At 44.7% G+C, this 26,972-nt stretch overlaps 1 protein-coding gene across 3 annotated transcripts in view; it reads left to right on the top strand.

Annotated features, from left to right (window-relative positions):
• The window catches only part of LOC144689579 (filamin-A-interacting protein 1-like), a 448,849-nt gene that overhangs the window by 379,088 nt on the left and 42,789 nt on the right, over positions 1-26,972 (top strand). For all 3 annotated transcript variants that reach the window (XM_078556768.1, XM_078556769.1, XM_078556767.1), the window contains exon 7: positions 21,223-24,061. In XM_078556768.1, the coding sequence (XP_078412894.1) occupies positions 21,223-24,061 (2,839 nt within the window). The remainder of the gene's footprint in view (positions 1-21,222; positions 24,062-26,972) is intronic.

Genomic DNA, 26,972 nt, shown 5'->3' with positions numbered 1-26,972 from the left:
TGAATACATTTTAAGGCTGGGATAAACAGATTTTTGGTGTCTCGGGGGATTAAAGGATGTGAGGAGTGGGCAGGAAAATGGAGATGAAGCCCTAGGTCATCCATGATTGCATTGGATGGTGGAGCAGGCTTGACAGGCCATTTGGTCTACTCCTGCTCCTATTTCTTGTGTTTGTGTTCTTGTTGAATTTAACTATCAAAAAATTCAATTGAGTTAGTCAAACATGTGGCCAGAATTGGAAGAGTGCAGATATCTCAGAAGGTTGTCAGGCTGGAGGAGATAACAGATGGAGAGAGAGGAGTTCACTGAGGATTTTGCTCATTGACTGCTCCATGGTAGGCTCAGATGTCAGAGGCCTATGATTTTTGTGCCGTGACAGGTATAAAATTGGTGCAAAACATGAATTATAAAAGGTGCAAGATAGCCTTTTGATAACCCAGCACAACACTGGTATCAGTAATGTACCTTCAAGGTTACTTGTAGCTGCATCCAATTATGACCTATACAGGAGGGAAAGGGTGCACCTCCTCACTGCATCAGCGCCCCCCACCCCACCCCTCATTCAATGAGAGTGTTTTGCATTGAGATTATACTTCAACCCCCATCTACTAAGCAGAATTGATGCATGTGCAGATTGTAGGAAAATGGAGATAACAGGCAGCCAAAGGTCCATCCGATTTGAGGGGATTGGGTTGCATTGCTTATGTGGACATCACTAATCTAATCATTCATAAGAATCTGTTGATTCTTGTTTATGTTTGGAATACACAGTGGGCCCTAGAGCTGATTGCAGCATCCAGTTCTTTAGCTCTTTTTCTAAAGATCTTGAAAACATGGGAGTTCCAGACAGCAAATAGACTCTGTAGCTTCATCACTTCAGCATCCAGGGTTAAATTCCTTGAACTTTAAATGGGGGAATGTGGTTTAAAACTCAGATTCTTGCTCTAGGATGAACTAGGAATTGAAGGACAGATCATCTAGCTTTGCTAAAAACTTAAGTAGCAATTAAAAGTAGGAATTGCCAAATAATTATCTGCAATGTAAGAGGATGTGAATTATCTCCTTGTCCCTTGCATTGAATGTTTGTACACTTTAATCAAAACTACAAATCTGCACAGAAAGTAGGACTGAGTGTTTGTTTCATTATGAGCTCAAGATCACTGTCCTCAGCTCTCTTATTGCCTCCCTCACTGTATCCTGGCAGTGGAGAGCAAACAACAACTTCAGTTCATCTTTCTGATTAAAATTTTAAGCTCTCTTGAAATGTATTTATTTGTATACATTTGTATCACTTCAGAAGCAACTTGCACCATTATGAATATAAGAAGTTGGAGCAGAAGTAGGCCATTCGGCCCCTTGAGCCTGGTTCGCCATTCAGTAAGGTGATGGCTGATCGGTTTGTTTTGAATTCCACATTCCCACCTACCCCAGATAACCTTTTGATTCTCTTGCCTAACAAGAATCTATCTACCTCCGCCTTAACGATATTCAATGACTCTGCCTCCACTGCATTCTGAGGCAGAAGGTTCCAAAGTCGAATGACCCTCAGAAAATTTTTCCTCATGTCTGTCCTAAAACAGCAGTCCCCTATTTCTGGACTCTGACGAGAATAAACATCCTTTCCATGTCCACCTTGTCAAGACAATTCAGGATCTTTTATACTTCAATCAAGCCACCCCTCACCTCTTCTACTCTTTTTTAAAACTCCAGTGGAAACAAGCCCAGACTATCCAACCTTTCCTCGCAAGACAACCCACTCATTCCAGTAAACCTTCTTTGAACCGCCTTTGACGCATTTTACGCCCTTCCTTAAATAAGGCAACCAAAACTGCACACTGTATTCAAGATGTGGTCTCAACCAATGCCTGTATAACTGAAGCATAACATTACTTTTATGTTCAATTCTTCTTGTAATAAAGGATAGCATTCCACTAGCCACCTTAATTACTTGCTGTACCTCTGTTTAATTCATATATTTTAATCATTAATACCTGGTAAGTTTTTTTTTGCACATTTAAGGCTCATTTGCATCTTGGAGAGTCTGGTCAGACTAAATGTAAAAAGCCAACAGAATTTGAAGCACCAGAGCTCATTCTTTCTTGTCTCTGCAATTAGATTCCTGTACACACTCCACAGCAGCCCACCACTTCACACAAAAAAACCCCACAAGCTCTTGCTTGTGTTGTTGTTTTGCTGAATAATTGTAGTTGCTGCTGAGATCTAAAGGAAAGAAACAATGAAATAATGGGAATTAATGCTGAAGTGTACAGCCTCAATTCTTTATTGAATCCACAGTAACAAGAACTGCATTTATATAGTTCCTTTTAATGTCGTAAAATGTCCCAAGGCACTGAGTATCTTCAAACAATTCTGACGCCAAGGGTGGGATCTTGTGCCCTCCCCCATGGCAAATGGTGGTAGGTGGAGAATTTAATCAGATGGGAGGATGGTGGATGGGATGGCTTTGATTTCTCCCCCCCACCGCTCCCCCCAATATTTAGTTGGAGGAAATTTCTGCTTATCCAATACTGGATGTCAGACCAGCAGTGTTACAAGTCAGATGGTGGAGGGGTCAAGAGAGGTGATAATTTGGTAGAGTTGTTGGTGTACATATGGCATCTAAAATGTTTTTGGATGCAATGAGTCAGTGACCCTGAAATGTCATCTCTTCTTATGAAGCCTCCAACTTTGATTAGTGATAGAAGAGCAGATCTGTCCATGGCATTGTTTATGGTAAAAAGAAGGATGTGGTATTTTGTAGTTACAATCTTTGCTTTCTGCAACACAAATAATATTGGAGGTAATGTCTGTATTCTTAATTGCTCTTTCCTAATTATGAAATCTGCCTTATGAAAAGACTATTGATGACAGTTCCACTAGCCTGACTCCTTTAAAGCCATAAATCTACTTCCTGCTGAATGACCCCATGGGGTAAATTCCTGTCAACACATCTGGAGGTTATGCTGTTGCTCAGGAAAGTTGCTGTGTTGATTGGTAGTTGTTGGTTGCTCCCCTTGGGGAGAAACAAGGTTATCCAAGTTGGCAGAAACTAGCAGGAAATGAGTGACATTTATACTTTTTAAGATTAAAGACTGGATGTTCAGATTCCAGTAGACTCTGGCAGCCTTTTTAAAATGGCAGGCAGGGCCCAGATGTGGATATCCCACCCCCATTTCAGACACATCTCATTTTCGCTGAGACAAGGAACAAGGCGAACTGTGAATTACACAGGCAGGGAAACCCAAACTTAGGAAGGCCATTTGAAAACACCATTTCACTGTTCCAAGGCCTTAATCTGCAGTGTGAAAGTCATGAATTTATGAAGGAGGTGTAAACACGTGCACAGAATGGATAAGGCCCCAAGTGTCATGATCTGAAATTATTTAAATCCAAGCCCTTTAAAGATTAGAAAAAAAGGCTGCAGCTATCAGTTAGAATAAAAAAGCAGACTTCTGCTTTGGGAGTGCATTGATTGACAGGCCACCTGTGCAGGAAAAAAGTCATCTTTTCCTTCAGTTTCAATAGACTTCACTGTTGGTATTTCCCAAGAGCTGTTATTACAGCTGAATTTGTTGTGAATGCTTGGCTGAGTTTCAAATGCTTAAAAAAACCATCTCAGCAGGGGACTGAGTTCGCAGTTTGACAGTTTTAAGAGGCAATTAAAGGATTAGATATCTTTGTAACATATTGATCACTTGAGGGATTTTCAATTTTTTGAATTGGTTTCATGAATGAGTCTTTTCAGTACCAAGTACATATGAATGAGAACTCTCTTGGACTGTTAGAAGTATTTTTCATCTTCACAGGCTCCTGTGATCTGCCTATTGTGGGTACTGGGTGAGTCGCTATGGATGTGGAATGGGTTGTATGAAAGGCATGGTGGTGACATGGGGGTATAAGGGAGCATCAGTGGCATTGGATGGTGGGCAGTGGGGGCTAGAAGGCCTAACAGCCATTTAGACAACTGGGCCAATGTCTCAGAACAGAGACGGGCCTTCTGACCTGTGCCCCAGGAGAAACATTGAGGAAACTGAGTGCGAATTACAATGGAGTGCTGGAGTTGAGCACTTCAGGGAGTTGAGCGGAGGAAGGGAAAGAGGTGTTTGGTTGTTTTTGTCTAAACCTTTTCAGCCTCTAGCTCTGCTACAGGAGAAGAAGCTGGTTAATTGGTGAGTATCTGGTAAGTTGATTCTATTCCTAAGTCTCAAAATTAGTATATTTCGAGCAGGAAAGGATAAAAGGCGTGGATAGAGAGGCCTACCTGCAGTGAGACCCACGAGCCACAATGTGATGAGTGCAGGGAAAGCAGCTGATTGAGTATTTATAGTCTTTAAAAGTAAGGTCTTCAGTTTGTGTTTAGGTCTCCAGTCTTTTTCTCTCTTCTTAAAAATATCTTAAGTATAAGATCAATACTGGTGTAAAAAATAATAATTACAATAAAGTGTAAAGTGTGTGAATATTAGAGTAATTAATAAATTAAAATAAGACACGATAGTGATGGCAGGATGGGTGATGTGGTGCTGCTGCAGCAGTGTGTGGGAACTGCTGAACACCAAGGTGATATAGAGTGAACACATCTGTAGTAAGTGTTTGCAGCTTGAGGAACTTTGGATCCGAGTTAAGGAGCTGGAGTCTGAGCTACAGACATTGCGCCAGTCAGGGAGGGGGGAAGTTACCTGGACACTTCGCTCCAGGAGGCAGTCACACCCCTCAGATTAGGTATATCAAATTTGGTCTGTGATCAGGGACAGGAGGGTGTGACTGCAGGTGCAGCAGGTATAAGGACCCAGGGAGTAGTGTTTGGGAAGTCTCAGCCCCTGCAATTGTCCAACAGTTACGTTCTTACAAGCTGTGTAGATGAGAGTGGGGACTGCAGGGAGGATGAGCGAACTGACTATGGCACCGTGGTACAGGCAAACATTCAAGTCGGGGGAGGAAATAGAAACGTAGTAGTGGTAGGGGACAGTAGGAGGATAGATACTGTTCTCTGCAGCCATGAGCATTAGTCCCGACGGTTGTGTTGCCTGCCTGGTGCCACGGTTAAGGACAACTCCTCCGGGCTGGAGAGGAACTTGGAGTGGAAGGGGAGGAATCCAGCTGTCATCGTCCATATTGGTACCAATGACAATAGGACTAGAAAGGAGGTTCTGCTGAAAGAATTTGAACAGTTAGGAGCTGAATTTAAAAAGCAGAACCTCCAAGGTGGTAACCTTGGGATTACTACCTGAGCCACGGGCAAACTGGCATAGGGTAAATAAAGTCAACGAGTTAAATGCGTGGCTCAGATTGGTATGGGAGGAATGGGTTTCAGTTCAGGGGGCATTTGCACCAGTACTGAGGTAGAAGTACTGTTCCAGTGGGACGGGCTTCATTTGAACCGTGCTGGGACCAGTGTCCTGGCGAATCGAATAACTTGGGCTGTAGAAGGGACTTTAAAGTAAATAGAGGAGCGGAGGGTTCTAGAGAGGGGATACATAGGCTTGCAAAGCAAAAGGATATGGCAGCATTGCAGGGCAGCTATTTAGGTAATGATACCTGGAGTGTGATAGGGAGGGACAGAGTGTACAAACATAAAAGAAACAGCAATGGGATCAAAGGGGGGAAAAATGGTTAAAAAGGCAAAATTAATGGACCTCTTATTTGGAACGAAATAAATGAATTAACGGCACAAATAGAGGTTAATGGGTATGATATAGCCATTACGGGGGCATGGTTACAAGGAGATCAAAGCTGGAAATTAAATATTCAGGGGTCTGTGACTTTTTGAAAGGACAAGGAGGAAGGAAAGGGTGGTTGGGTAGCTTTGTTGCTACAAAACGGAATAAGTACGATAGCGAGAAATGACCTTGGATTGGAAGATGTAGAATCCATATGGGTTGAGGTAAGAAATAACTAGGGGAAGAAGACACTGGTGGGTAGTCTAATAGGCCCCCTGACAATAGCTATACTGCAGGGCAGAGAATAAACCAGGTGATAATAAGGGTATGTTAAAAAAAGCAGTACATTAATCATGGGCGACTTTAATCTTCATGTAGACTAAAAATCAAATTGGGGGGCAGAGGTAGCCACGAGCAAGAATTCATAGTGCATTTGGGACCATTTGCTAGAACAATATGCTGTGGATCCAACCAGGGATCAGGCTATTTTGGATCTGGTAATGTGTAATGACGCAGGTTTAATAAATGATCTCATAGTAAAGGACCCCTTAGGAAACAGTGACCACAGCATGGTAGAATTTAGCATTCAGTTTGAGTGAGAAACTTGGGTCAGAAACAACTGTGCTAAACTTAAATAAGGGTAATTACAAAGCAATGAGGGCAGAGTTGGCTGGAGTGGACAGGGAAAGGAGTTTAGCAGAAAAGACGGTTGATGAACAATGGCAGATGTTTAAGAAAATAGTTCATGACTCGCAACACAGATATATTCCATTGAGGAAGAATGATTCTAGGAATGGGATAACTTCCTTGGTTGACCATGGTTGGTTTAAGGATAATATCAACTTGAAAGAAAAAACATACAATGTGGCAAAGATTAGTGGTAAGCCAGAGGATTCGGAAAGTTTTTTAAAAAGCAACAAAAAAAAGGGAGAAAATATATCAAGGATAAACTAGCAAGTAACATAAAAATGGACAGTAGGAACTTCTTTATAAAAAGGAAGAGAGATGCCAAAGTGAACATAGGCCCCTTGGAGAATGAGGCAGGGGAAATAATAACGAGGAACCGGGAAATTGCAGAGGAGTTGAATAAATACTTTACATCAGTTTTCACGAAAAGATACTAATACATTCCAAAAATACTAAATAATCAAGGAGAAGAAAGGGGGGAGGAAATAAATACAATAACTATCACTAGAGAAAGTACTGTAGAAACTAATGTGGCTAAAGACCAATAAATCCCCTGGACCTGATGGGTTGCATCCTAGGATGTTAAAGGAGGTAGCTACAGAGATAGTGGATGCACTGCTAGTAATCTTGCAAGAATCCTTAGATTCTGGAAAAGTTCCAGAGGATTGGCAAACTGCTAATGTACCACCCTTCTTCAAAAAGGGAGGGAGACAAAAAAACAGGTAACTATAGGCCAGTTAGCTTAATATCTGTCATTGGAAAAATGTTGGAGTCTATTATAAAGGATGTAATAGTAGAGCATTTAGAAATGCATAATATAATCAAACGGCATCAGCATGGCTTCATGAAGGGGAAATCAAGCCTGACAAATAGGTTTAGAATTCTTTGAGGAGATAACAAGCAGGATAGATAAAAGGGAAATTGGTCGATGTAATATATTTGGATTTCCAAAAGGCATTTGATAAGGTACTGCACACAAGGCTACTTAAGATAAATGCCCATGGTGTTGGGGGTATTTGCATGGATAGAGAATTGGCTAACTAATAGAAGACAGAGTTGGGATATGGGGGGCATTTTCAGGATGGCAACCTATAACTAGTGGAGTGCCACAGGGATCAGTGCTGGGACCACAATTATTTACAATGTATATTAATGACTTAGTTGAGGGAAGTGGATGTACTATCACCAAGTTTGCAGATGACATGTGAAGGCAAGTGGTGAGGATGATGAATCTACAGAGGGATTATAGACAGGTTAAGTGATTGGGCAAAAACTTGGCAGATGGAATATAATGTGGGAAAATGTGAGGTTATGTACTTTGGCAGGAAGAATAGATGAGCTGAATATTATTTAAATGGGGAAAGACCTGCAGAAAGCTGCAGCACAGTGATTTGGGGGTCCTCGTGCATGAATCACAAAAAGCTAGCATACAAATTCAGCAGGAAATAGGGAAGGAAAATGGAATGTTGGCCTTTATTTCAAAGGGAATGGAGTATAAAAATAGGGAAGTCTTGCTAAAACTATACAAGGCACTAGTTAGACCACACCTAAAATACTGTGAACAATTTTAGTCCCCTTATCTAAGGGAAGATACACTGGCATTGCAGGGAGTCCAGAGAAGGCTCACCTAGGTTGATCCTGGGTATGGAGGGATTTTCTTATGAGGAGAGGTTGAGTAGGTTGGGCCTGTACTCATTGGAGTTTAGCAGAATGAGAGGCAACCATATTGAAACATATAAGATTCTTAGGGGACTTCACAGGTTAGATGCTGAGAGGTTTCCCCTTGTGGGAGAGTCTCTGACCAGAGGGCATAATCTGAGTAAGGGGTCACCTATTTAAGACAGATGAGAAATTTCTTCTCTCCGAGGGTAGTGAATCTGTGGAATTCTTTACCGCAGAGGACTGTAGAAGTGTTTTTTTTTCACTAACAGGATGTGGGCTTCGCTGGCTGGGCCAGCATTTATTGCCCGTCCCTAGTTGCCCTTGAGAAGGTGGTGGTGAGCTGCCTTCTTGAACCACTGCAGTCCTTGTGGGATAGGTTCACCCACCGTGCTGTTAGGATAGGAGTTCCATGATTTTGACCCAGTGACTGAAGGAACGGCGATATATTTCCAAATCAGGATGGTGAGTGACTTGGAGGGGAACTTCCATGTGGTGGGGTTCCCATCTATCTGCTGCCCTTGCCTTTCTAGATGGCAGTGGTCATGGGTTTGGAAGGTGCTGTTGAAGGAGCCTTGGTGAATTCCTGCAGTGCATCTTGTAGATGGTACACACTTGCTACTGTACGCTGGTGGTGGAGGGAGTGAATGTTTGTGGATGTGGTGCCAATCAAGTGGGCTGCTTTGTCCTGGACAGTGTCAAGCTTCTTGAATGTTGTGGGAGCTGCACTCATCCAGGCAAGTGGGGAGTATTCTATGACATTCCTAACTTGTGCCTTGTAGATGGTGGACAGGCTTTGGGGAGTCAGAAGGTGAGTTACTCATCGTACGATTCCTAGCCTCTGACCTGCTCTTGTAACCACAGTATTTATATGGCTAGTCCAGTTCAGTTTCTGGTCAATGGAAAACTCCAGGATGTTGATAGTGAGGGATTCGGTGATGATAATGCCATTGAACATCAAGGGGCGATGGTTGGATTCTCTCTTCTTGGAGATGGTCATTGCCTAACACTTGTGTGGCGTAAATGTTACTTGTCAGCCCAAGCCTGGATATTGTCCAGGTCTTGCTGCATTTGGACATGGACTGTTTTAGTATCTGAGGAGTTGCGAATGGTGCTGAACATCATGCAATCATCAGAAAAAATCCCCACTGATGACCTTATGATGGAAGGAAGGTCATTAATGAAGCAGCTGAAGGTGGGCCTAGGACACTACCCTGAGGAACTCCTGCAGTGATGTCCTGGAACTGAGATGACTGACCTCCCAACAACCCCAAACATCATCCTTTATGCTAGGTGTGACTCCAACCAGCGGAGAGTTTTCCCCGATTCCCATTGACTCCAGTTTTGCTAGGGCTCCTTGATGCCACACTCGGTCAAATATGGCCTTGATGTCAAGGGCAATCACTCTCTCCTCACCTTGGGAGTTCACTTCTTGCCCATGATTGAACCGAGGCTGTAATGAGGTCAGGAGCTGAGTGACCCTGGTGGTACCCAAACTGGGGGCTGAATTTTGCCGTCGGCAAGCAGGGGGTGGGGCCCGCTCGCTGACGCGGGATGACGTCAGTGGGAACCCCCGACGTCATCCCACCCCATTTAAATTTTCAGGAAGGTAGGGGCACAGTAAAATCAGCTGTGCACCCGCCGACCTGTCCATGGCCAATTGAAGCCATTGACAGGATAATTAAACAATTACAGGACCTGCCCGTCCAACCTTAAGGTTGGTGGGCAGGCCAGGAGCCCTGGCGGGCAATAGAAAAAACATGAAACCTCATCCACTGGCGGGATGAGCTTTCATGTAGGGTTTTAAACAGTTTAATAAAGTTTTAGTGTAATTAATGAACATGTCCCATCTCATGTGACATTGTCACATGAGGGGGACATGTTAAGGATATTTTTTTCTATTTTCAATGTTTTTAAAAGTGTCAGCAATCTCCCTGAGGCAGCACTTAGCCTCAGGGAGATGTGCGCTCTTTCGTGTGCATGCGTGAAAGAGCGCACACTCACTTTTGGGGAATCCCCCCCCCCCCCCGCCCACCCGCATAGGAAGCGTATAGCACTTCCTGCCAGATGTCACCCTGAGTGGGCCTTAATTGGCCCGCCCACGTAAAATGGTGGCGGGGCCCGCTTCTCCGGCGGGGATCGGCTCCCCGCCCGCCGGAGATTGGGTCAGGCCCGCCTGCCCGGCAGGCAGAAAATTCTGCCCTGGGTGTCAGTGAGCAACTTATAGCTAAGCAAGTGTCACTTGAGAGCACTGTTGATGACCCCTTCCATCATTTTACTGATTGTGTGTAGACTGATGGGACGGTATTTGGCCGGGTTGGATTTGTCCTGCTTTTTGTGGACAGGGCATATCTGGGCAACTTTTCACATAGCTGGGTAGATGCCAGTGTTGTAGCTGTACTGGAACAGCTTGGCTAGGGGTGCAGCAGGTTCTGGAGCACAAGTCTTCAGTACTATTGCTGGAACATTGTCAGGGCCCATAGCCATTGCCGTATCCAGTGCCTTCAGCCATTTCTTTATCATGTGGAGTGATTCAAATTGGCTGAAGACCGGCATCTGTGATGCTGGGGATCTCCGGAGGAGACTGAGATGGACCATCCACTCGGCACTTCTGGCTGAAGATTGTAGCAAATGCTTCAGCCTTGTCTTTTGCACTGATGTGCTGAGTCCTCCATCATTGAGGATGGGGATATTTGTAGAGCTGCCTCCAGTGAGTTGTTTAATTGTCCACCACCATTCACGACTGGATGTGGCAAGACTGCAGAGCTTAGATCTGATCCGTTGGTTGCAGGATTGCTTAGCTCTGTCTATCACTTGCTGCTTATGCTGTTTTGGCACGCAATTAGTCCTGTGTTATAACTTCACCAGGTTGACACCTCCTGGAGTTGCTCCAGGCATGCCCTCCTGCACTCTTCATTGAACCAGTGTTGATCTCCTGGCTTGATGGTGATGGTAGAGTTGGAGATATGCTGGACCATGAGGTTACAGACTGTTAAAGTACAATTCTGTTGCTGATGATGGCCCACGGTACCTCATGGATGCTCAGTCTTGACTTGCTAGATCTTTGAAATCTAACAATTTAGCATGATGGACTGTATCCTCATTGTGAAGGCGGGACTTTGTCTCCACAACTGTGCGGTATTCATTCCTACCAATAACGTACTGTCATGGACAGATGCATCTGCAGCAGGCAGGTTGGTGAGGATGAGGTCACCCTCTTGTTGGTTCCCTCACCACCTGCCGCAGACTTAGTCTAGCAGTAATGTCATTTAGAGCTTGGTCAGTGGTGGTGTTACCAAGCCACTCTTGGTGGTGGATGTTGGAAGTCCCCTACCCAGAGTACATTCTGCACCCTTGCCACCCGCAGTGCTTCCACCAAGTGGTGTTCAACATGGAGGAGCACTGATTCATCAGCTGAGGGAGGGTGGTATGCAGTAATCAGCAGGGGCATTCCTTGTCCATGTTTGACCTGGTGACAGGAGACTTCATGGGGTCCGGAGTCAATGGGTGAGAACTCCCAGGGCAACTCCCTCCTGATTGTATACCACTTGCTGTGGCGATATCTGGGACATTACCTGTAATGTGTGATTCTGTGAGGATGACTGTCGGGCTGTTCCTTGACTTGTCTATGAGCCAGCTCTCCCAATTTTGGCACTAGCCCCCAGATGTTAATAAGGAGCACTTTTCAGGTCGACACCGTTGTTGTTTCCGGTGCCTAGGTCGATGCAGGGTGGTCCGTCTGGTTTCATTCCTTTTTTGTGACTTTGTAGCAGATTGTTACAACTGAGTGGCTTGCTAGAGTGCAGAGGGCATTGTGGGTCTGCAGTCATGTGTAGGCCAAACCAGATAAGGACAACAGATTTCCTTCCCTAAAGGGCATTAGTGAACCAGGTGGGTTTTTACAACAGTAGACAGTGGTTCCATGGTCATCATTAGACTTTTAATTCCAGATTTGCCGTGGCAGGAGTCAAACCCAGGTCCCCAGAGCATTAGCCTGGGCCTCTGGATTACTAGTCCAGCAACAATGCCACTACACCATCGCCTCACCCTGGGTCGTTCTGTATATTGAAGGCTGAGAGATTTTTAATCAGTAAGGGAATCAAGGGTTATGGGGGAAAGGCAGGAAAGTAGAATTGAGGATTATCAAATCAGCCATAAACTTAATGAATGGTGGAGCAGGCTCGTTGGGTCGAATGACCTACTTCTGCTCCTACGTCTTATGGTCTAACATTGTGAAATTGACCGCAGAGATTGGAGAACCTGAGCTGTCCATTAAATGTTTATTGACACAGGTTAAGTGGTTTCAAGAGTTTTTTGGTTTGTGGTTTTTCAAACTTCAAAGGGCCTGGATGATTGTCACTTTAATTAGCTGGGTCCAGATCTTTTGTTGAAGCATAAAAGAAAATTATCGATGAATTATATTTTTTCCTAAGCTTTTCTTTTTCGCGTTCCGCTAAACACTACGGTATTCATTGATTCATTGGATCAATGACCATGGATGTGCCAGGGCTTGGCATGGGGAGGCCTGAGGGGGTGAACTTGCATTTCAAAAGGTCCCCTTATGCAGACAAGGGTTCACAACTGGGGAGGCTGTGAACCATGACTCTTAAAAACCTTCCCGACTCGATGGAAATTGCAGAGGAGTAGAACGTGCCTATCCCTACAACGGAACAGGTCAGTTCAGGAATGCTGGATGTGGGCTTCTGACAGGAACCAGCCTTTAAAGGCACTCCTGGAAATTAGACAGCCCAGGAATGGAGTCGGGAATCGGGACCCATCTGCCATTTTTTTTCAAGGGCTCTTGAGTCAACCCAACTCTGAGAGAATCCAGGCCCTTGTCTCCACTGTCTCACCCAAAAGTTTATTTCAGGCACTAATCACTGTGTAAGTAAATAAATGCCCTGAAGATGTTCCCAACTTGGGTTTACTAGTCTAGTTATAATCCTTTCTCCTGGAATCATGGTTTAACTTGAAATAATACTTAGGATTGTTCTTTATCATTCATTTTGTTTCAGAGGTCACTTTCCTTCCAGCTCTTCCCATAACTGAAACCTTTTTTTTCTAGCACCTCCTCGTTATTCGGGGCTCGGGTTCATGGCTCTTCACATGGCTTCAGAGGCTTACATTTCGTTTGACAAGTGCCATGGTTAACCGATGATTAAATTATTATGGTAATTATAGCAATTGAAGTTTGTAGTCAGTCTAATCCCATTATTCTGCCCAAAATTGTTCGGAACTATTGAAACAGTTTGGTCTGTAGCTGTCTCTTTCTTTCCTTCCTCAGTAAATCTTATTTCTGGTTAGAAAAGTAGGAGGGTGACAACAGCACTGTGCCACAATCTCAGATATGTTGCTCACGTAGAATGATAGCACAAGTTACTGGACTGCTAACCAGGCTATTTTTGTTAATTTTTGGGTGTCTTGTGAACCGGTCTTCAGCCTGAATCCTTCAATTCTGCAAAGTGTACAATCTGAGGAATCGTTAGCAAGTAGTTGGGTGTTGTGGGGAGGTACAGGGTTATAGATGTAATAATGATTCTGCATTGTCCACATGCTGCACTTTTTTTTTGATCCGATTCCAGGGTTTCCACTTCTGTGCTCAAGATTAAATGGGCAGAAAATTGTAAGCCGACAAACTCCAGCTGCTATACCGATGTTTGTTTCACAAAACACTTGAGCAATGTCACTGACCAGCAATGCACAATTCTCCATGCACAAATAAAACAGTCTGCCAAATTCTTTCATAGATGTGGTGACACACTCAATCAGCAGAGCCGAATTTTTATTGAGAGTTTTGTGAGAGCACGTGAATGTACAGGGTAATATGTCTCTCATCCAGTCAGCAGGTTGATGTAGATGCACTGCAGTATGTACATTTCAGGAATGCTTTCATGCTTACTGAATAGTATTTGCATTTTATAACACCCTGTGTTGAAATATGTCAAAGCACTTCACGGGCAGAATTTAATGTGCCCCGGAGTGGGAAACGTGGTGGGGGAGGTGGGGGGCATTAATTAGGCAGGAGCTTGAAATTTTAGTTTCCCAATGTCTGGTTGACTTCTTGAAATAAAGTTGGCAGTGTATCAGTGGTGCAGTGGGCATCATGCCATCTGGTGGTGGGATCCTATTTACCAGGCATTTGTATAGCATGAATACTCATTAAATGGAAATGTTACCAAATTCAGTCCGACCTTCAAGATTTAAGTCTGGTGCACAGGAAACTCATGCTTTCTGTTTCCTGACAGCTTAAAGGTGGCATGCACTAGGCAAGGTTGCTCAATCTTTAGATCTGAGGTGCGATTTTGTCTTTGTTTAATTCAGCAGCACAGAGGAGAGCCGCAGGAGAAGTTGGACGGTCTGGTAGTGGCAAGGATAAGGAGATCGTGTTGATGGTTGGCACAACAGCTGGGCTGGCAAAAGGATAGCGGTGGCAGAGGCATCAAATTGGCATGCAGCAGCCTCCAATTTGCCCACCACAATGCCACTTCGCCGCTTCCTCATGCTGGACACCATATTTAAAGTGCAGCTGCGTGTACACCTCTGTGCTTCCAGCCCAGGACTGCTGCACAGAAGACATGGTCCCAAAAGACAAGAAGACTGCAGCTCCCGATTCAGTGACACGTCCCTGGAATGCCTTTTGAATGCCATGGAGGCCTGTCGCGTTATCCTCTACCCCTGCTCTGGGCAAAGGCCGGAAAGCAAGGTCACCAATCCTGCATGGGAGGTGGTGGTCAGCGCCAATGCCCTGCAAATGAGGACAGCCACCCAGTGCAGACAGAGGATGAATGGTCTCATCCATTCTGCCAAGATAAGTTACTCTTCTCAGCACTCTCAACTCTCTCTCACTCAAACCCATCACACATCCACAGGGATCGCTCACCTCAAGGGACAATACCACTAACTCTGTCTCACACTCACATTGCCATCAGACTCATATCCTCTGGAGTTTGCATACTCATCCCGTCCCTGGCTCTGCTGCCACACAAACATTCCATGTGGTGGCATGCACCCTGCTCTCACTCGCTCTCTTTCTGGTTTCATGCAGAAGAGGCTGGCCCACAATAGGGAGAGGTCCCAGACTGGGAGGTGGAGTAGCCCACATTAGGCCCCTCGCTCACCTTTGAGAAGCATGCCATCACGCTGACTGGTGAGGATATGGACAGTGCCTGTGCCGACAATGAGGTTGGTGGCGAACACCCATGTGAGGATCCTGCACCACATCATCCCTCTCTAAGCAACCGAGTGCTCGCTCTCCTGCTTTTGACTCTGCTGCCATGCATTAATCACCTCTACTTTGGTTCACAGGGAGTTCTGCCAAGTGACCAACACCCATAGCCAGCCAGTCCCTCAGCTCCTCCCAGGTCCTCACCTCCAGCTAAGAGGGCACCTCCATTGAAGAGCTGGAAATAAGCAGCCTGGAAGACCCATCAGTGTTTGCCCACAGCCTCCACCAGCGCACGAGAGACGCCTTGATAGGACCTAGATCTAGAGCAGGCTAGGGTTCACAATCTGGTGGTCATTGCACGGACACATGTCCACAGCAGGAGGAGGCAAGTTCAGCCAAGCACCCCAGCACTCTTGAGGACTTCTGGGAAAGAGGCATCTGTAAGGCCTGAGTCCGATTAACAAGCCTCCGGATTTGGCCTTCCAACTCATCATGGAGAATCTGCAGAAGGTGGGGGAACATCATGCAGAGCTGTTGGAAGCCCTCAACAGAGTGGCACATGACTCACAGTGCATCTGCCTGCTCTCTGAAGTGATGCCCACATATGCATGTATGGAAGACTCCGTGGCAAGAATGGCAGATGCCATGGAGACCCTGATCCAGTAGAACATGGAGCTGCGTGCAGACCTGCACTACTTCGCGGTAGCTGTGGGTGATTTCCTGCAGTGACAATGTGAGAGAAGAATGGGCGCCTTGACCTCCCTCCAGGTGCTCCTTCCCCTTGAGGAGTCAGGCCAGGCCCCTCGGCACCTGAAGGAAGGAGGAGTGACAGCTGGACACCCCTGAGTCATCCACTTGGGAATCTGAGGCTCTCCACTCCTGCAGAGTCACGTTTGCCTGTGAGTCCTTCAACCTTGTTCTCTGTCACTACATTGGGAGCAGTTGGCCCACAGGAGGACCACCAAAGCAAGCCTGGGCCCCCAAGGCCTCGGCTCTCCAGAGGACCCATGCCGAAGTCATCAGAGGCCACAGGGCCAACCATTGCACAGGCTGTCTCCATCCCTGCTGCAGATGTCAGGGCAGCATCTAGAAGAAGTGGTAGGCCTAGAAAAAGTTCAGGCTTTCAGATCTCAAGTGGTTTCATGGGTGAACATGTTTTGTCTCTTGATAATCTGAGAATATTTTCACTTTCACCGGATAATGTGTTATGGTGCCTTTTGAGCTTCATTTACAGGCTTCGCGAGTCCTCCCCCTGCACCATCCTCCCGACTAGCAGTTCAGCTGCACACAACCAGCCCACGAGTGATTCTGGAGTGAGAAGTGTGTGTGGGAGGGGCAGGGCCTTTCAGAACCCAGAGTGCTTGCACCACTTCCATCACACACATCTTGAACCTTCTGAGCATTTTCAATGCTACCTGCTGGGGTTCTCTTTCAGTTATCCATCTGAGCTGACCTGCATCTCCACCTATCCACTGATCATGTTCCCATGTAGCAACTGTTCCAGCCCAACACAAGGCTCTTTTTTTTGATTTTTTGAAAGATGGTACTGGTGAAGTATGTCTTTAGCTGCCCTGTCCTTTCCCCTCCTCCCAGTCATCTATGTCCTTTTTTTACCCCCCATCACTGACACCACCACTCCACCACCGCCCACCCCCCGCAGGGCATAACCACCCATCTCCCCACCTTCACCTACCAGCCAGAGCTCTTTTTTTTCCTTTCCACAACAGGGAGAGGGTCCCTACCTTCCTGTGAATCCCACCCTCATCCACATTGACCTCCCCGACCGCCTCCTTCCCACCCCCAGGGTCCGTGACTGCCTCAGAATCCCCACCATCCACCCTTGCTGTCCCTTCTACCGCAACTGTCACCCGCCCACCCTACTGGCTCACTCTGTCCTCTCTCTCGTTCACCTGAACATAACTCCACCCTTACTCCTGCTTCCCCCCACCCCCTCTAAAGTTCTTCCCCTTTCATAAGAATATAAGAACTAGGAGCAGGAGTAGGCAATTCAGTCCCTCGAGCCTGCCCTGCCATTCAATACGTTCATGGCTGATCTCATTTCGGCCTCAACTCCAATTTCCTGCCCTCTCCCCATAACCTTTCAACCCATTACTAATTAAAAATCTGTCTATCTCCTCCTTAAATTTATTCAGCATCCAAGTATCCACTGCATTCTGAGGTAGTGAATTCCACAGATTCACGACCCTTTGAGAAAAGTAATTCCTCCTCAGCACTGATTTAAATCTACCACCCCTTAGCCTAAAACTATGGCCTCTCATTCTAGAATGCCCCACAAGGGGAAACATCCGTTCCACGTCTACTTTGTCTATCCCCATTAGCATCTTGTATACCTCAATTAGATCTCCTCTCATCCTTCTAAACTCTAGCAAGTATAGGCCTAACCTGCTCAATCTCCTCATAAGACAAGCCCCACATCTCTGGAATCAATCTAGTGAACCTCCTCTGAACCGCCTCCAATGCAACTACATCCTTCTTCAAGTAAGGGGACCAAAACTATGCACAGTACTCCAGGTGCGGTCTCACCAATGCCTTGTACAGTTGCAACAATGCTTCCCTATTTTTATACTCTCTTCCTTTAGCAATAAATGCCAAAATTCCATTTGCCTTCCTTATTACCTGCTATTTCACCTTTCCTCCCCGGTTGCTGCATTGGCCCCCATTACATCCTCCTGCCCTCCACCCCTTCCATCGTCCAGGTACGCTTTGCTCTCCCAGTCTAACCTAGACCATCCTCTCCTACCCCTCTACGATCATCTGTGGCAGACCATGGCCAAGGCACTGTCCTGAAGTAGACCCTCAACGGTGACCTTCAACCTTCCTGGAGCTGCTTCGCAGCAGAGCCATGTCCATCAGAATCCACCCAGCATGTGATGCATGTTCCTCATGGTGCGAAAGCTGTGGGGCTGCAGCATTATCTGCACCTTTTGATGTGCTCATCACAATGTGATCAAGGCCCTGATGGATGTCCCAACTTCTGCATATCACATTTGTCAAGAACTGCTCTGCACTTGTGTGTTTTCCCGCCAACATGGGCGGTAAATTTGATATGGGGGATGATTCCAGTGAGCTGGGTTTATAATGATATACAGATGCATAAAATATCATGGAATCTTAAGTAATGGTGAGGTCTTAAACACTGGTTGAAATAATATTGTGCTGTGAGCTGGCTCTGCCACCAAGTTTTCCATGCCCCCAGATCAAATTAATGATATGATGAGTTTCTGCTGATTGCATCCATTCAAGGAAGTTTTTCAAATTAAGCTATATTTATAGACATAAATGCACTAGTTGGCACATTTCTAAAGTTTACTGAGAAACTGACTCGTGTACACCAATGAAACTAGTAAATGGTTCTGTATAGCTTTTTTGAAAGTAATTTTTAGTAAGTTAAAATCAGGTTACTTACAGGTGCTATTTTTGTAAAGTTTTGCTAGTAAATGCTATTTTTATGATAAATACATTTTCAACTGTATTAATAAAACTGCACCAAGTTACCATTTATCAAAGAATGCTTTTTAATACAAAGATGAACAATAATTCTATTATGCTGCTTGATTTCACTGGTTCATGGAAACTTTGATTTATGCAAATATGAGTTTAGGTAGAAACTTGACCATAATTACACTTCAGTAAACCTGTGCAATTTCAAGCAATGTGCACCCAATGCCCATTGTGCCAAAAGTGGAAACTCCATTCTATGATGATCAGTCTTACAGGTCTAGATGCAAAGACTGCTATAAAGCAAGAGAAATGGGTAAACACAATAACCACTTTCAGAAAGCGCCGAGGTGTGGAATAAGTATTTTGGAGGAAGTTGAGGACAAATGACTGATCTGCAATGAGCCGTTCTGAGCACTGAATCTCTTTCTTTGTGGCAACTTTGTTATTGCAACAGAACATGCACAAGACAACTTGCTGGGAATGCCCAATATTGTGAATTGAAATGTATCTCAATAGTTACAGGGTACATTTTGGAGCCAAGTGTGAGATATAGTTCACATATATAACAAACAAGATATGTAGGCCAATTCATTATGAAGTCAGCCTAATGGTGGTTGGCACAAGTTATTGCAAAAGCCAGTTATAAGGAGTCCTGACTTAAACACTTAATGACAAATAGCACTGGTGCATGGCAATGGATCAAGATTGCTGGCATACCATAACCTTCCTTGCACCACACTGCAGGAAGGTGCTGATCCTCCATGCTGGTGAGGAAACTTGTAAAGGAAATCTGCTGAACACATCATCTGTTAGAACATAAAAGGCAGCAACAGAGCAAGGACCTGACAATTGGAAATTGGTGCTTCAGTTTTCATTTTACTCTGAATTGAAAATAAATCAATGGTCCCGTATGGAAGTGTACTGAGCCATTTAAACCAGGTCCAAATGCTTGTTTGTACTACAGAGGCAATATAGCAATTACATGTCCCAGTGTCACTGGATAATGAAGGCAAAACAAAGTCCACGCTGATGATCACTAATTAATGATCCCAACCCACAACATTCTTCATCTTGAAGAGCAGAACATTCACAAAATAAAATGGGTTTCAGATCACTTGTGATCAGTATTTAGAAAACAGGAATCTCCATAAGGTGAAGTCAAACAACCCAGTGGTGGAATGGAACAAGAACCTGCACCATGATCCCTAGTCCCCAGTATGTAGTCCATCAATATAGACACCTTGGAACAACATATATCTTATTAAAAGTCATACACTTCCCAGGCTCCTTTGATTTTTCTCTGGTATTTGTGGATTTACAAACGTCAACTTGATTAGAAATTAGCAAAATTTACTGAGAAAAATGTTTATAGAATATGTACGATGTGGCATTTTACACTACAGTACTGTATGAACAAGGAAGGGCCATGGAGGCTCGAAACGTTGACTGATTTCTTCTCCACCGATGCTGCCAGACTTGCTGAGTTTTTCCAGGTAATTCTGTTTTTGTTTTGTTAAGGCACTGCATTGTCCAGCATCCTAAAAAACAGGAGTTTGAATGGCACTGGCTGATGATCATCAGTTCTTATGCACAGGGAGGACTCAATCATGGCAATGGTTGTATCTGCAAGTTAATTTAACCTGGCAGCAAGCTTCCTGGCTCTAATACCTGTTCTCATTCCACACAGCAGATTCAGGCATGCCATAATACAGCAATTTGACTTGGAGAGCAAGAAGGTAGCACCAGTAATTCAATTGCTTGATCTGAGCTGAACTACATGCAGAGTTATTTCTGGGTCATACTTGCAACAGTTATTGGTCACTACTTTCTCAAACAGCTGGGGAAGATGTTCACTGGTCAATCATTGCAAAATTCACTTCATTGGCTTGCATAGGTGGACTTCTTGGCCTCTACTTCTGGTGTTGATGTTTATATTGATCGAGGTACTGGTGTCAATAAAAACATTTCTTTCAAATAGGCTTCGGGGTCTCTGGAGAGTGCATTACCATCTTGCTCTTCCACCAAAATCTTGCACTTTCTATCATGTCTTTAACATAGTAAAATGTTTTAAGACACCTCACAGGAATATAATCAGATGATTATTTGACATTGAGTCCTATAAGGATAGGTGACCGAAAGCTTGGTCAAATGGGTATGTAAAATGTCTAGCACAGAAACAGCCCATTCTGCACAACTGGTGTTTGTGCTCTCCATCAATCTCCTCTCATCCTCATCTAACATCATCAGCATAACCTTCCAATCCTTTCTCCCCCTCACTCTCTCTCATGTATTCATGTAGCTTCACCTTAAATCCTCAGAGGTTACTTTGCTTATTGTTATGATGTACTGATGTGATTGTTGTGATTAAGTTGCACTTCTAACTTAGCAATTAGACATTTATCAATGAAGCTTAAATTAACCAGAGTAGCTTCGGATTGACACATTTTGAATAAACTTGTTGCATTGCTCATCAGTCTAGTTACAGTAGCTATCCAAAGCTGTCCTTAAAGCTACAAGGAGCCCCAAGAGATGATAAACTTCAATTTCAGATAGTTTGTAATCCCTTTCTCACATGACTTTTCTTCTTCCTAGATTGAAGAAACTACTTGAACAGGAAAAATCCTACCAGGCTCGGAAGGAGAAGGAGAATAACAAGCGACTAGGCAAAGTACAAGAGGAGCTGGGAAAGTTGAAATCATTTGCACTGATGCTGGTGGACGAACGACAGATTCACATTGAACAGCTTGGCCAGCAATTACAGAAGGTGCAGGAGCTTGTGCAGAAACTCCAGGAGGAGGAAGAGAGATTCCGAAACCTTGACGAGAGGGCAAGGGAGGAGGCTCAGAAAGTAATCCAGCTTGAGGCAGAACTTGGGCACAAGTCTACCAAGTCTTTGCAAGAGCATGATGAAATGACGGCCAAACTAGCCACCCAAGAATCTCAGAACCGCCAGTTACGGCAAAAGCTGTCCGGTCTGAACCGCCGACTTGAAGAGCTGGAGGAAGCCAACAAAAGTCTACAGAAAGCTGAGGAGGAGCTTCAGGAATTGCGGGTTAAAATTAGCCATGGGGAGTGTGGCAATTCCGGCCTCATGGCTGAGGTGGAAAACCTGCGGAAGCGGATACTGGAGATGGAGGGTAAGGATGAGGAGATAACTAAGGCAGAAGATCAGGGCAAAGATTTGAAGAAAAGATTGAAAGAGGAAGAACTCCAGAGTAGGAACTTGAAACTGGAAGTGGAAAAACTGCAGAAAAGAATGGTTGATCTAGAAAAACTGGAAGGTGCTTTTAATAAAAGCAAATCAGAATGTTCCCAACTGCATGTTAGTTTGGATAAAGAGAAGAACCTGACCAAAGACTTGATCAATGAGTTAGAATTGGTGAAAGGCCGAGTGAAAGAACTCGAATCGTCAGAAGCTAGACTGGGGAAAAGTGAATTCATCTTGAAAGATGACTTGACCAAGTTGAAGTCTTTTACCGTGATGTTGGTGGATGAGAGGAGAGGTGTGGCAGACAAGTTAAATCAGGAAGAGCAAAAAGTTAATGACCTTAATAACAAGCTGAAGCAGGAACAAAGTAAAACAACACAGGTAACAGAGAAACTGATAGAAGAGAGCAAGAAGCTTCTGAAATTGAAATCGGAGATGGAGGAGAAAGTATCCACCCTTCTGAATGAAAGGGATGAACTGAAGGTGAAACTCAAAGACGAACAGCTAAAGTCAAATGATTTGAACTTTAGAGTTGGCTTGTTGAAGAAGAGGCTTGACCGTGTAGAAGAGGTGGAAAGTGATGCACTTCGAAATAAAGCCAAGAAAGAACTGGAAAAACTTTCAGGAGATGCTCGGCTGGACGATAACAAAATTAAAGAGCTCACGCTGGAAATAGAGCAATTGAAGTCTCGACTGAAGCAGTTGGAGGTGGTTGAAGGTGACCTGATGAAGACTGAGGATGAGTATGACCAGCTTGAGCGCAAGTTCAAGAACGAACAAGACAAGGCAAACCTCCTGAGCCAACAGCTGGAAGAAATCAAAAACCAGATGACCAAAGGCAAGGCAATGGAGAAAAGTGAAAGCCTGAGCCAGGAGGCTGAAGCTCTGAATCGGTTGCAAGTTGAAGAGGCTAAAACTCGAGAGCTGGTCGCAGAGGTCCAGGCACTGAAGGAGAAAATTCATGAACTGATGAACAAGGAAGACCAGCTTTCCCAGCTGCAGGCTGATTATTCAGTTCTCCGGAAAAAATTCCAACAAGAAGAGAGCAAAAACAAAGACATGGACCAAGAGCTTGTGAGCTTGGCGAAGGAGCTGGAGCTGTCTAAACGGTACAGTCGGGCACTCAGGCCATGCATGAATGGTAGAAGAATGATGGATATCCCAGTGACATCCACTGCTATACAGACCGACGGCCCAACCAATGGCATGGGAGAGGAAGACAATCCCGCTGTATTTATACGGAAATCCGTACAAGAAGAAAACCATCTGATGAGCAACCTCCGGCAAGGGGGGCTTAAGAAGCCCCTGGAGCGACCTTCGGTGTTGGAGCGGTATCCACCAGCTGCAAATGAGTTAAATCTCAGGAGATCCTGGATCCCATGGATGAAGAAGAAGGAAAACGGACAGCACAATGGGCCCGAGAAACCTGCCCAAGCGAATGGTAATCCCAGCCGAGCTCGGGAGGTGATACTGTCACAGAAACAGGGACAGCCACTACATATTCGGGTCACTCCCGACCATGGAAATAGCACAGCCACTCTCGAAATCACCAGCCCATCTGCCGAAGACTTCTTCTCCAATGCCACTGTCATTCCCACCCTGGGCCACCAGAAACCTCGAATCACTATCCTCCCTACATCTGTTGTGGCATCCCCGAAGAGCAAAGTCTCTAAAAATTCCTTGTCCCCAGAACGTGCAGCCTCGCCTGTTACAATCACCACATTCTCCAGAGCAAAATCCCCTCCAGAGAGAGGCAAGGCTGCTTTCCTAGATACATGTGCCTCCCCGGATAGATCTGCCTCCCCCATTCATATTATGACTGTGTCCACATCGGCAGCCCCCGACCGTTCAGTATCTCCAGAATCCCAGGATCTAGCTATGGGGCGGGCAGTCTTCAAAGTTACTCCTGAGAAACAAACGGCGCCATCGCCGACGCGAAAGTATAGTCCAAATGCAAACATCATAACGACCGAAGATAACAAAATTCACATCCACCTGGGCAGCCAGTTTAAAAGGCCAGGGGGCAGCTACACTGAGGAAGCCAGTTCTTTGATAACTGTTCGGCCTTTGTCTGTTACTGGCGAGAACAAAGAAGTAACAATGGGAACTGTTCTACGCTGTCCTCGTAATTGCAGCCCCCCGAAAAACTCACCGAACAAAATGACCAGCAGCATCACTATAACTCCAGCCAGTACTACGTCCACAAGAACTACACAGTCAGTGGTGAGTTAAGACTTTCATTAACTCCTTGTTCTTTATTTGTGATGTGGTCATATCCATTTGCATCAATTGCTATCTCATATCCAGTTACCTACAGTAATCCTCATTTAATACGGTGTCTTCTACATTGGGAAGACTGAACGCAGACTGGGTGACCGCTTTGCGGAACACATTTGCTCAGTCTGCAAGCATGACCAGACTTTCCTGTCGCTTGCCATTTCAACACACCATCCTTGTCTCATGCCCATGTCCGTCCTAAGCCTGGTGCAATGTTCTAGTGAAGCCCAACGCAAACTGGAGGAACAGCACCTCATCTTCCAATTAGGCACTTTACAGCCTTCCGGACTGAATATTGAATTCAACAACTTCAGACCATGAACTCTCTCCTCCATCTTTACCCCATTTTTTTTTAATCCAACCTTTTCCCTGTATTTTTAATTTAATTTTTTATTTTCATTATTTTTAAATCTTTTTTCTCCAACCCCCCCCCCCCGCCACCCACCACCCACCACCAACACCGCCCCCCCACCCCCATCCCCACACAGGGCCATCTGTCATTGGTTTCTATGGGGCAGAATTTTTACCTTGACGGGCGGGGGTGCACCCGACCCACTCGAGCGTAAAATGACGCGCATTGACGTCGGGCAAGCGTCCCAACGTCAACGCACAGTCGCGTAACATTTCAGTCGGCAGGTGCGCAGGAATCAGCAGCGCACCTGCCGACAATTAAAATGCCTTTTAAGGCCTTTAAAAAGATAATTAACTTAAATTTTTCGCAGCCCGTCAAACCTTATGGTTGGCAGTCAGGTGAAAAGACCAAGTGGCCTTTGTACTTTTTAGGAAACCCCAGCCACAGGCGGGATGAGGTTTCCAACAGCAAATAAAAATAAAATAAAACGTTTTACATTTCATTTATAACATGTCGCTGCTTATGTGACAGATTCACATGAGGGGACATGTTTTATAACATTTTTAATATCTTTTTTTAAAAACAGTTCATCACTGGCAGCTTTGTGCCTTATGGAGATTTTCAAGTGTGCACTTGTGTACATGCGTGAAGTTTGTGCTGCCCCCCTCCCCAGCCCGCACAGGCAACGCTGAGTTCTGCCACTCGCTTTTCACACTGGGCGGGCCTTAATTGGCCTGCCAGTGTGAAATCGCGGTCTGGCCCTGATCGCAGGCAGCAGTCGGCTTCCCAACCACCCCTGATAAGGGTCAAATTCTGTCTGTGTTGTGCTTTCACAGAGCACCGACTCTTGTTCTGTTATTAATGCATTCTGCTTTTACCTTTATTCAACTATGAGCACCTTCTTTCATCTTTACCACTACCATTATCATTCCCTTTTGTCTTGTGTCCATGACATTTTTGTCAATCTCTCCTTAGCCTCCTTCTATCTTGCTCCACCTCTTAAACAGTATAAAATCCATCACATTTCTACTTCCTTTTAGCTCTGAAGAAGAGTCTTACGGACTCGAAATACCGATTTTGTTTTTCTCTCCACAGATGCTGCCAGACCTGAGTTTTTACAGCATTTTTTGTTTTTATTTCAAACTTCCAGCATCCGCAGTATTTTGCTTTAAAAAAAATACTTCATTGGCTGTAAAGCAGTTTGGGACACAAGGTTCCGAAAGGCACTATATAACTGTAAATCTGTCTGCAACTGCCTTAAGATTATTGGGAGAAAATATGAAACCTTTTGTATTTTGTTTTGCTATTACCAATCCTGACACTTATTAGGAGCCTTTATGGCAATGTCAGTGAGATCAACAGCCAGAAAAGCCTATTAGGAACATAAGAACTGAAGTAGGGCATTTAGTCACCTTTTGATAAGGTTATGGTTGATCTGTGACTTAATTCCATACACCCAACTTTACCCCAGATACCCTTTGTTAACAAAATTCTATAAATATTAGTTTTAAAATTAACAATTGATGGAGCATAATTTGCCATTTCTGGAAGACAGTTCCACATTTCTACCACCCTTTATGTGAAGAAGTATTTCCTAATTTCACTCCTGAAAGGTCTGGCTCTAATTTTTATATATACTCCCAGTCCTAGACTCCCCAACTAGCAGAAATAGTTTCAATCAATCTACCATATCAGTTCCCCTTAATATCTCAAACTTTAATCAAATCACCCCTTAGCCTTCTAAATTCCAGGGAATACAGCTTCAGAACTTAACTCTTGGCGTTCAGGTATCATTCTAGTAAATCTATGCTGTATTCCCTCAGAGTACAGTATTCCCTTCCTAAATTGCGGTGCTCAGAACTGCTCGTGGTATCCAGATGTGGTCTAGCCTAGGCAATATATAGCTGAAGCATGACTTCTACCCCCTTGTTTCTCATCCTGGCACCATATAGGCAATAAACATCTGGGTCTCTCAATACTCCTAACAAAGAATGGCATCTGTTCTCCTAATAACTGACTTCCCTATAGCTATCACATTAGGCTTCCTCTCCTCCTCCCCATCTATGCATCCTGCTCCAAGGTGCCATGGTCTGCATTCTGGCTATCCCTCAACGATCTTTATCCTTATACTCACAGGTAGCATGTACATTATATATGTTGAATAGGATAGGTTTCTGTGGTTCCTCATTCTCTCTTGCCTGGGTTGCTCTCTCACTGTACACCACTGGTCACACCAACCTCATTCTAAACTCTATCCCTACAAGGTCTGAACGAAGTCTGGGCCAAACTATCCAGAAATGCTCCCCCTGTGTTGTGTGGATTGGAGACATTTAATACATTTCAGCTCAATATCTCTGAACCGGGGAGATTCGAGATGGAGGCATCTGTTGCAGATGTGTTCAAATAGGACAGTTTTACTGTACACAGACTCCCACTGCAGGCGAGACACACAACCTCTTCTCTCAAATCTTAATCCAAGTTATTTATATTATTTGGCTTAAAATT

Source organism: Cetorhinus maximus, chromosome 14 (genome assembly GCF_964194155.1).
Source record: "Cetorhinus maximus chromosome 14, sCetMax3.hap1.1, whole genome shotgun sequence".
Lineage (NCBI taxonomy): Eukaryota > Metazoa > Chordata > Chondrichthyes > Lamniformes > Cetorhinidae > Cetorhinus > Cetorhinus maximus.
The sequence above is the reverse complement of the archived record's forward strand: the minus strand, read 5'-3'. Positions and strand labels throughout refer to the sequence as shown.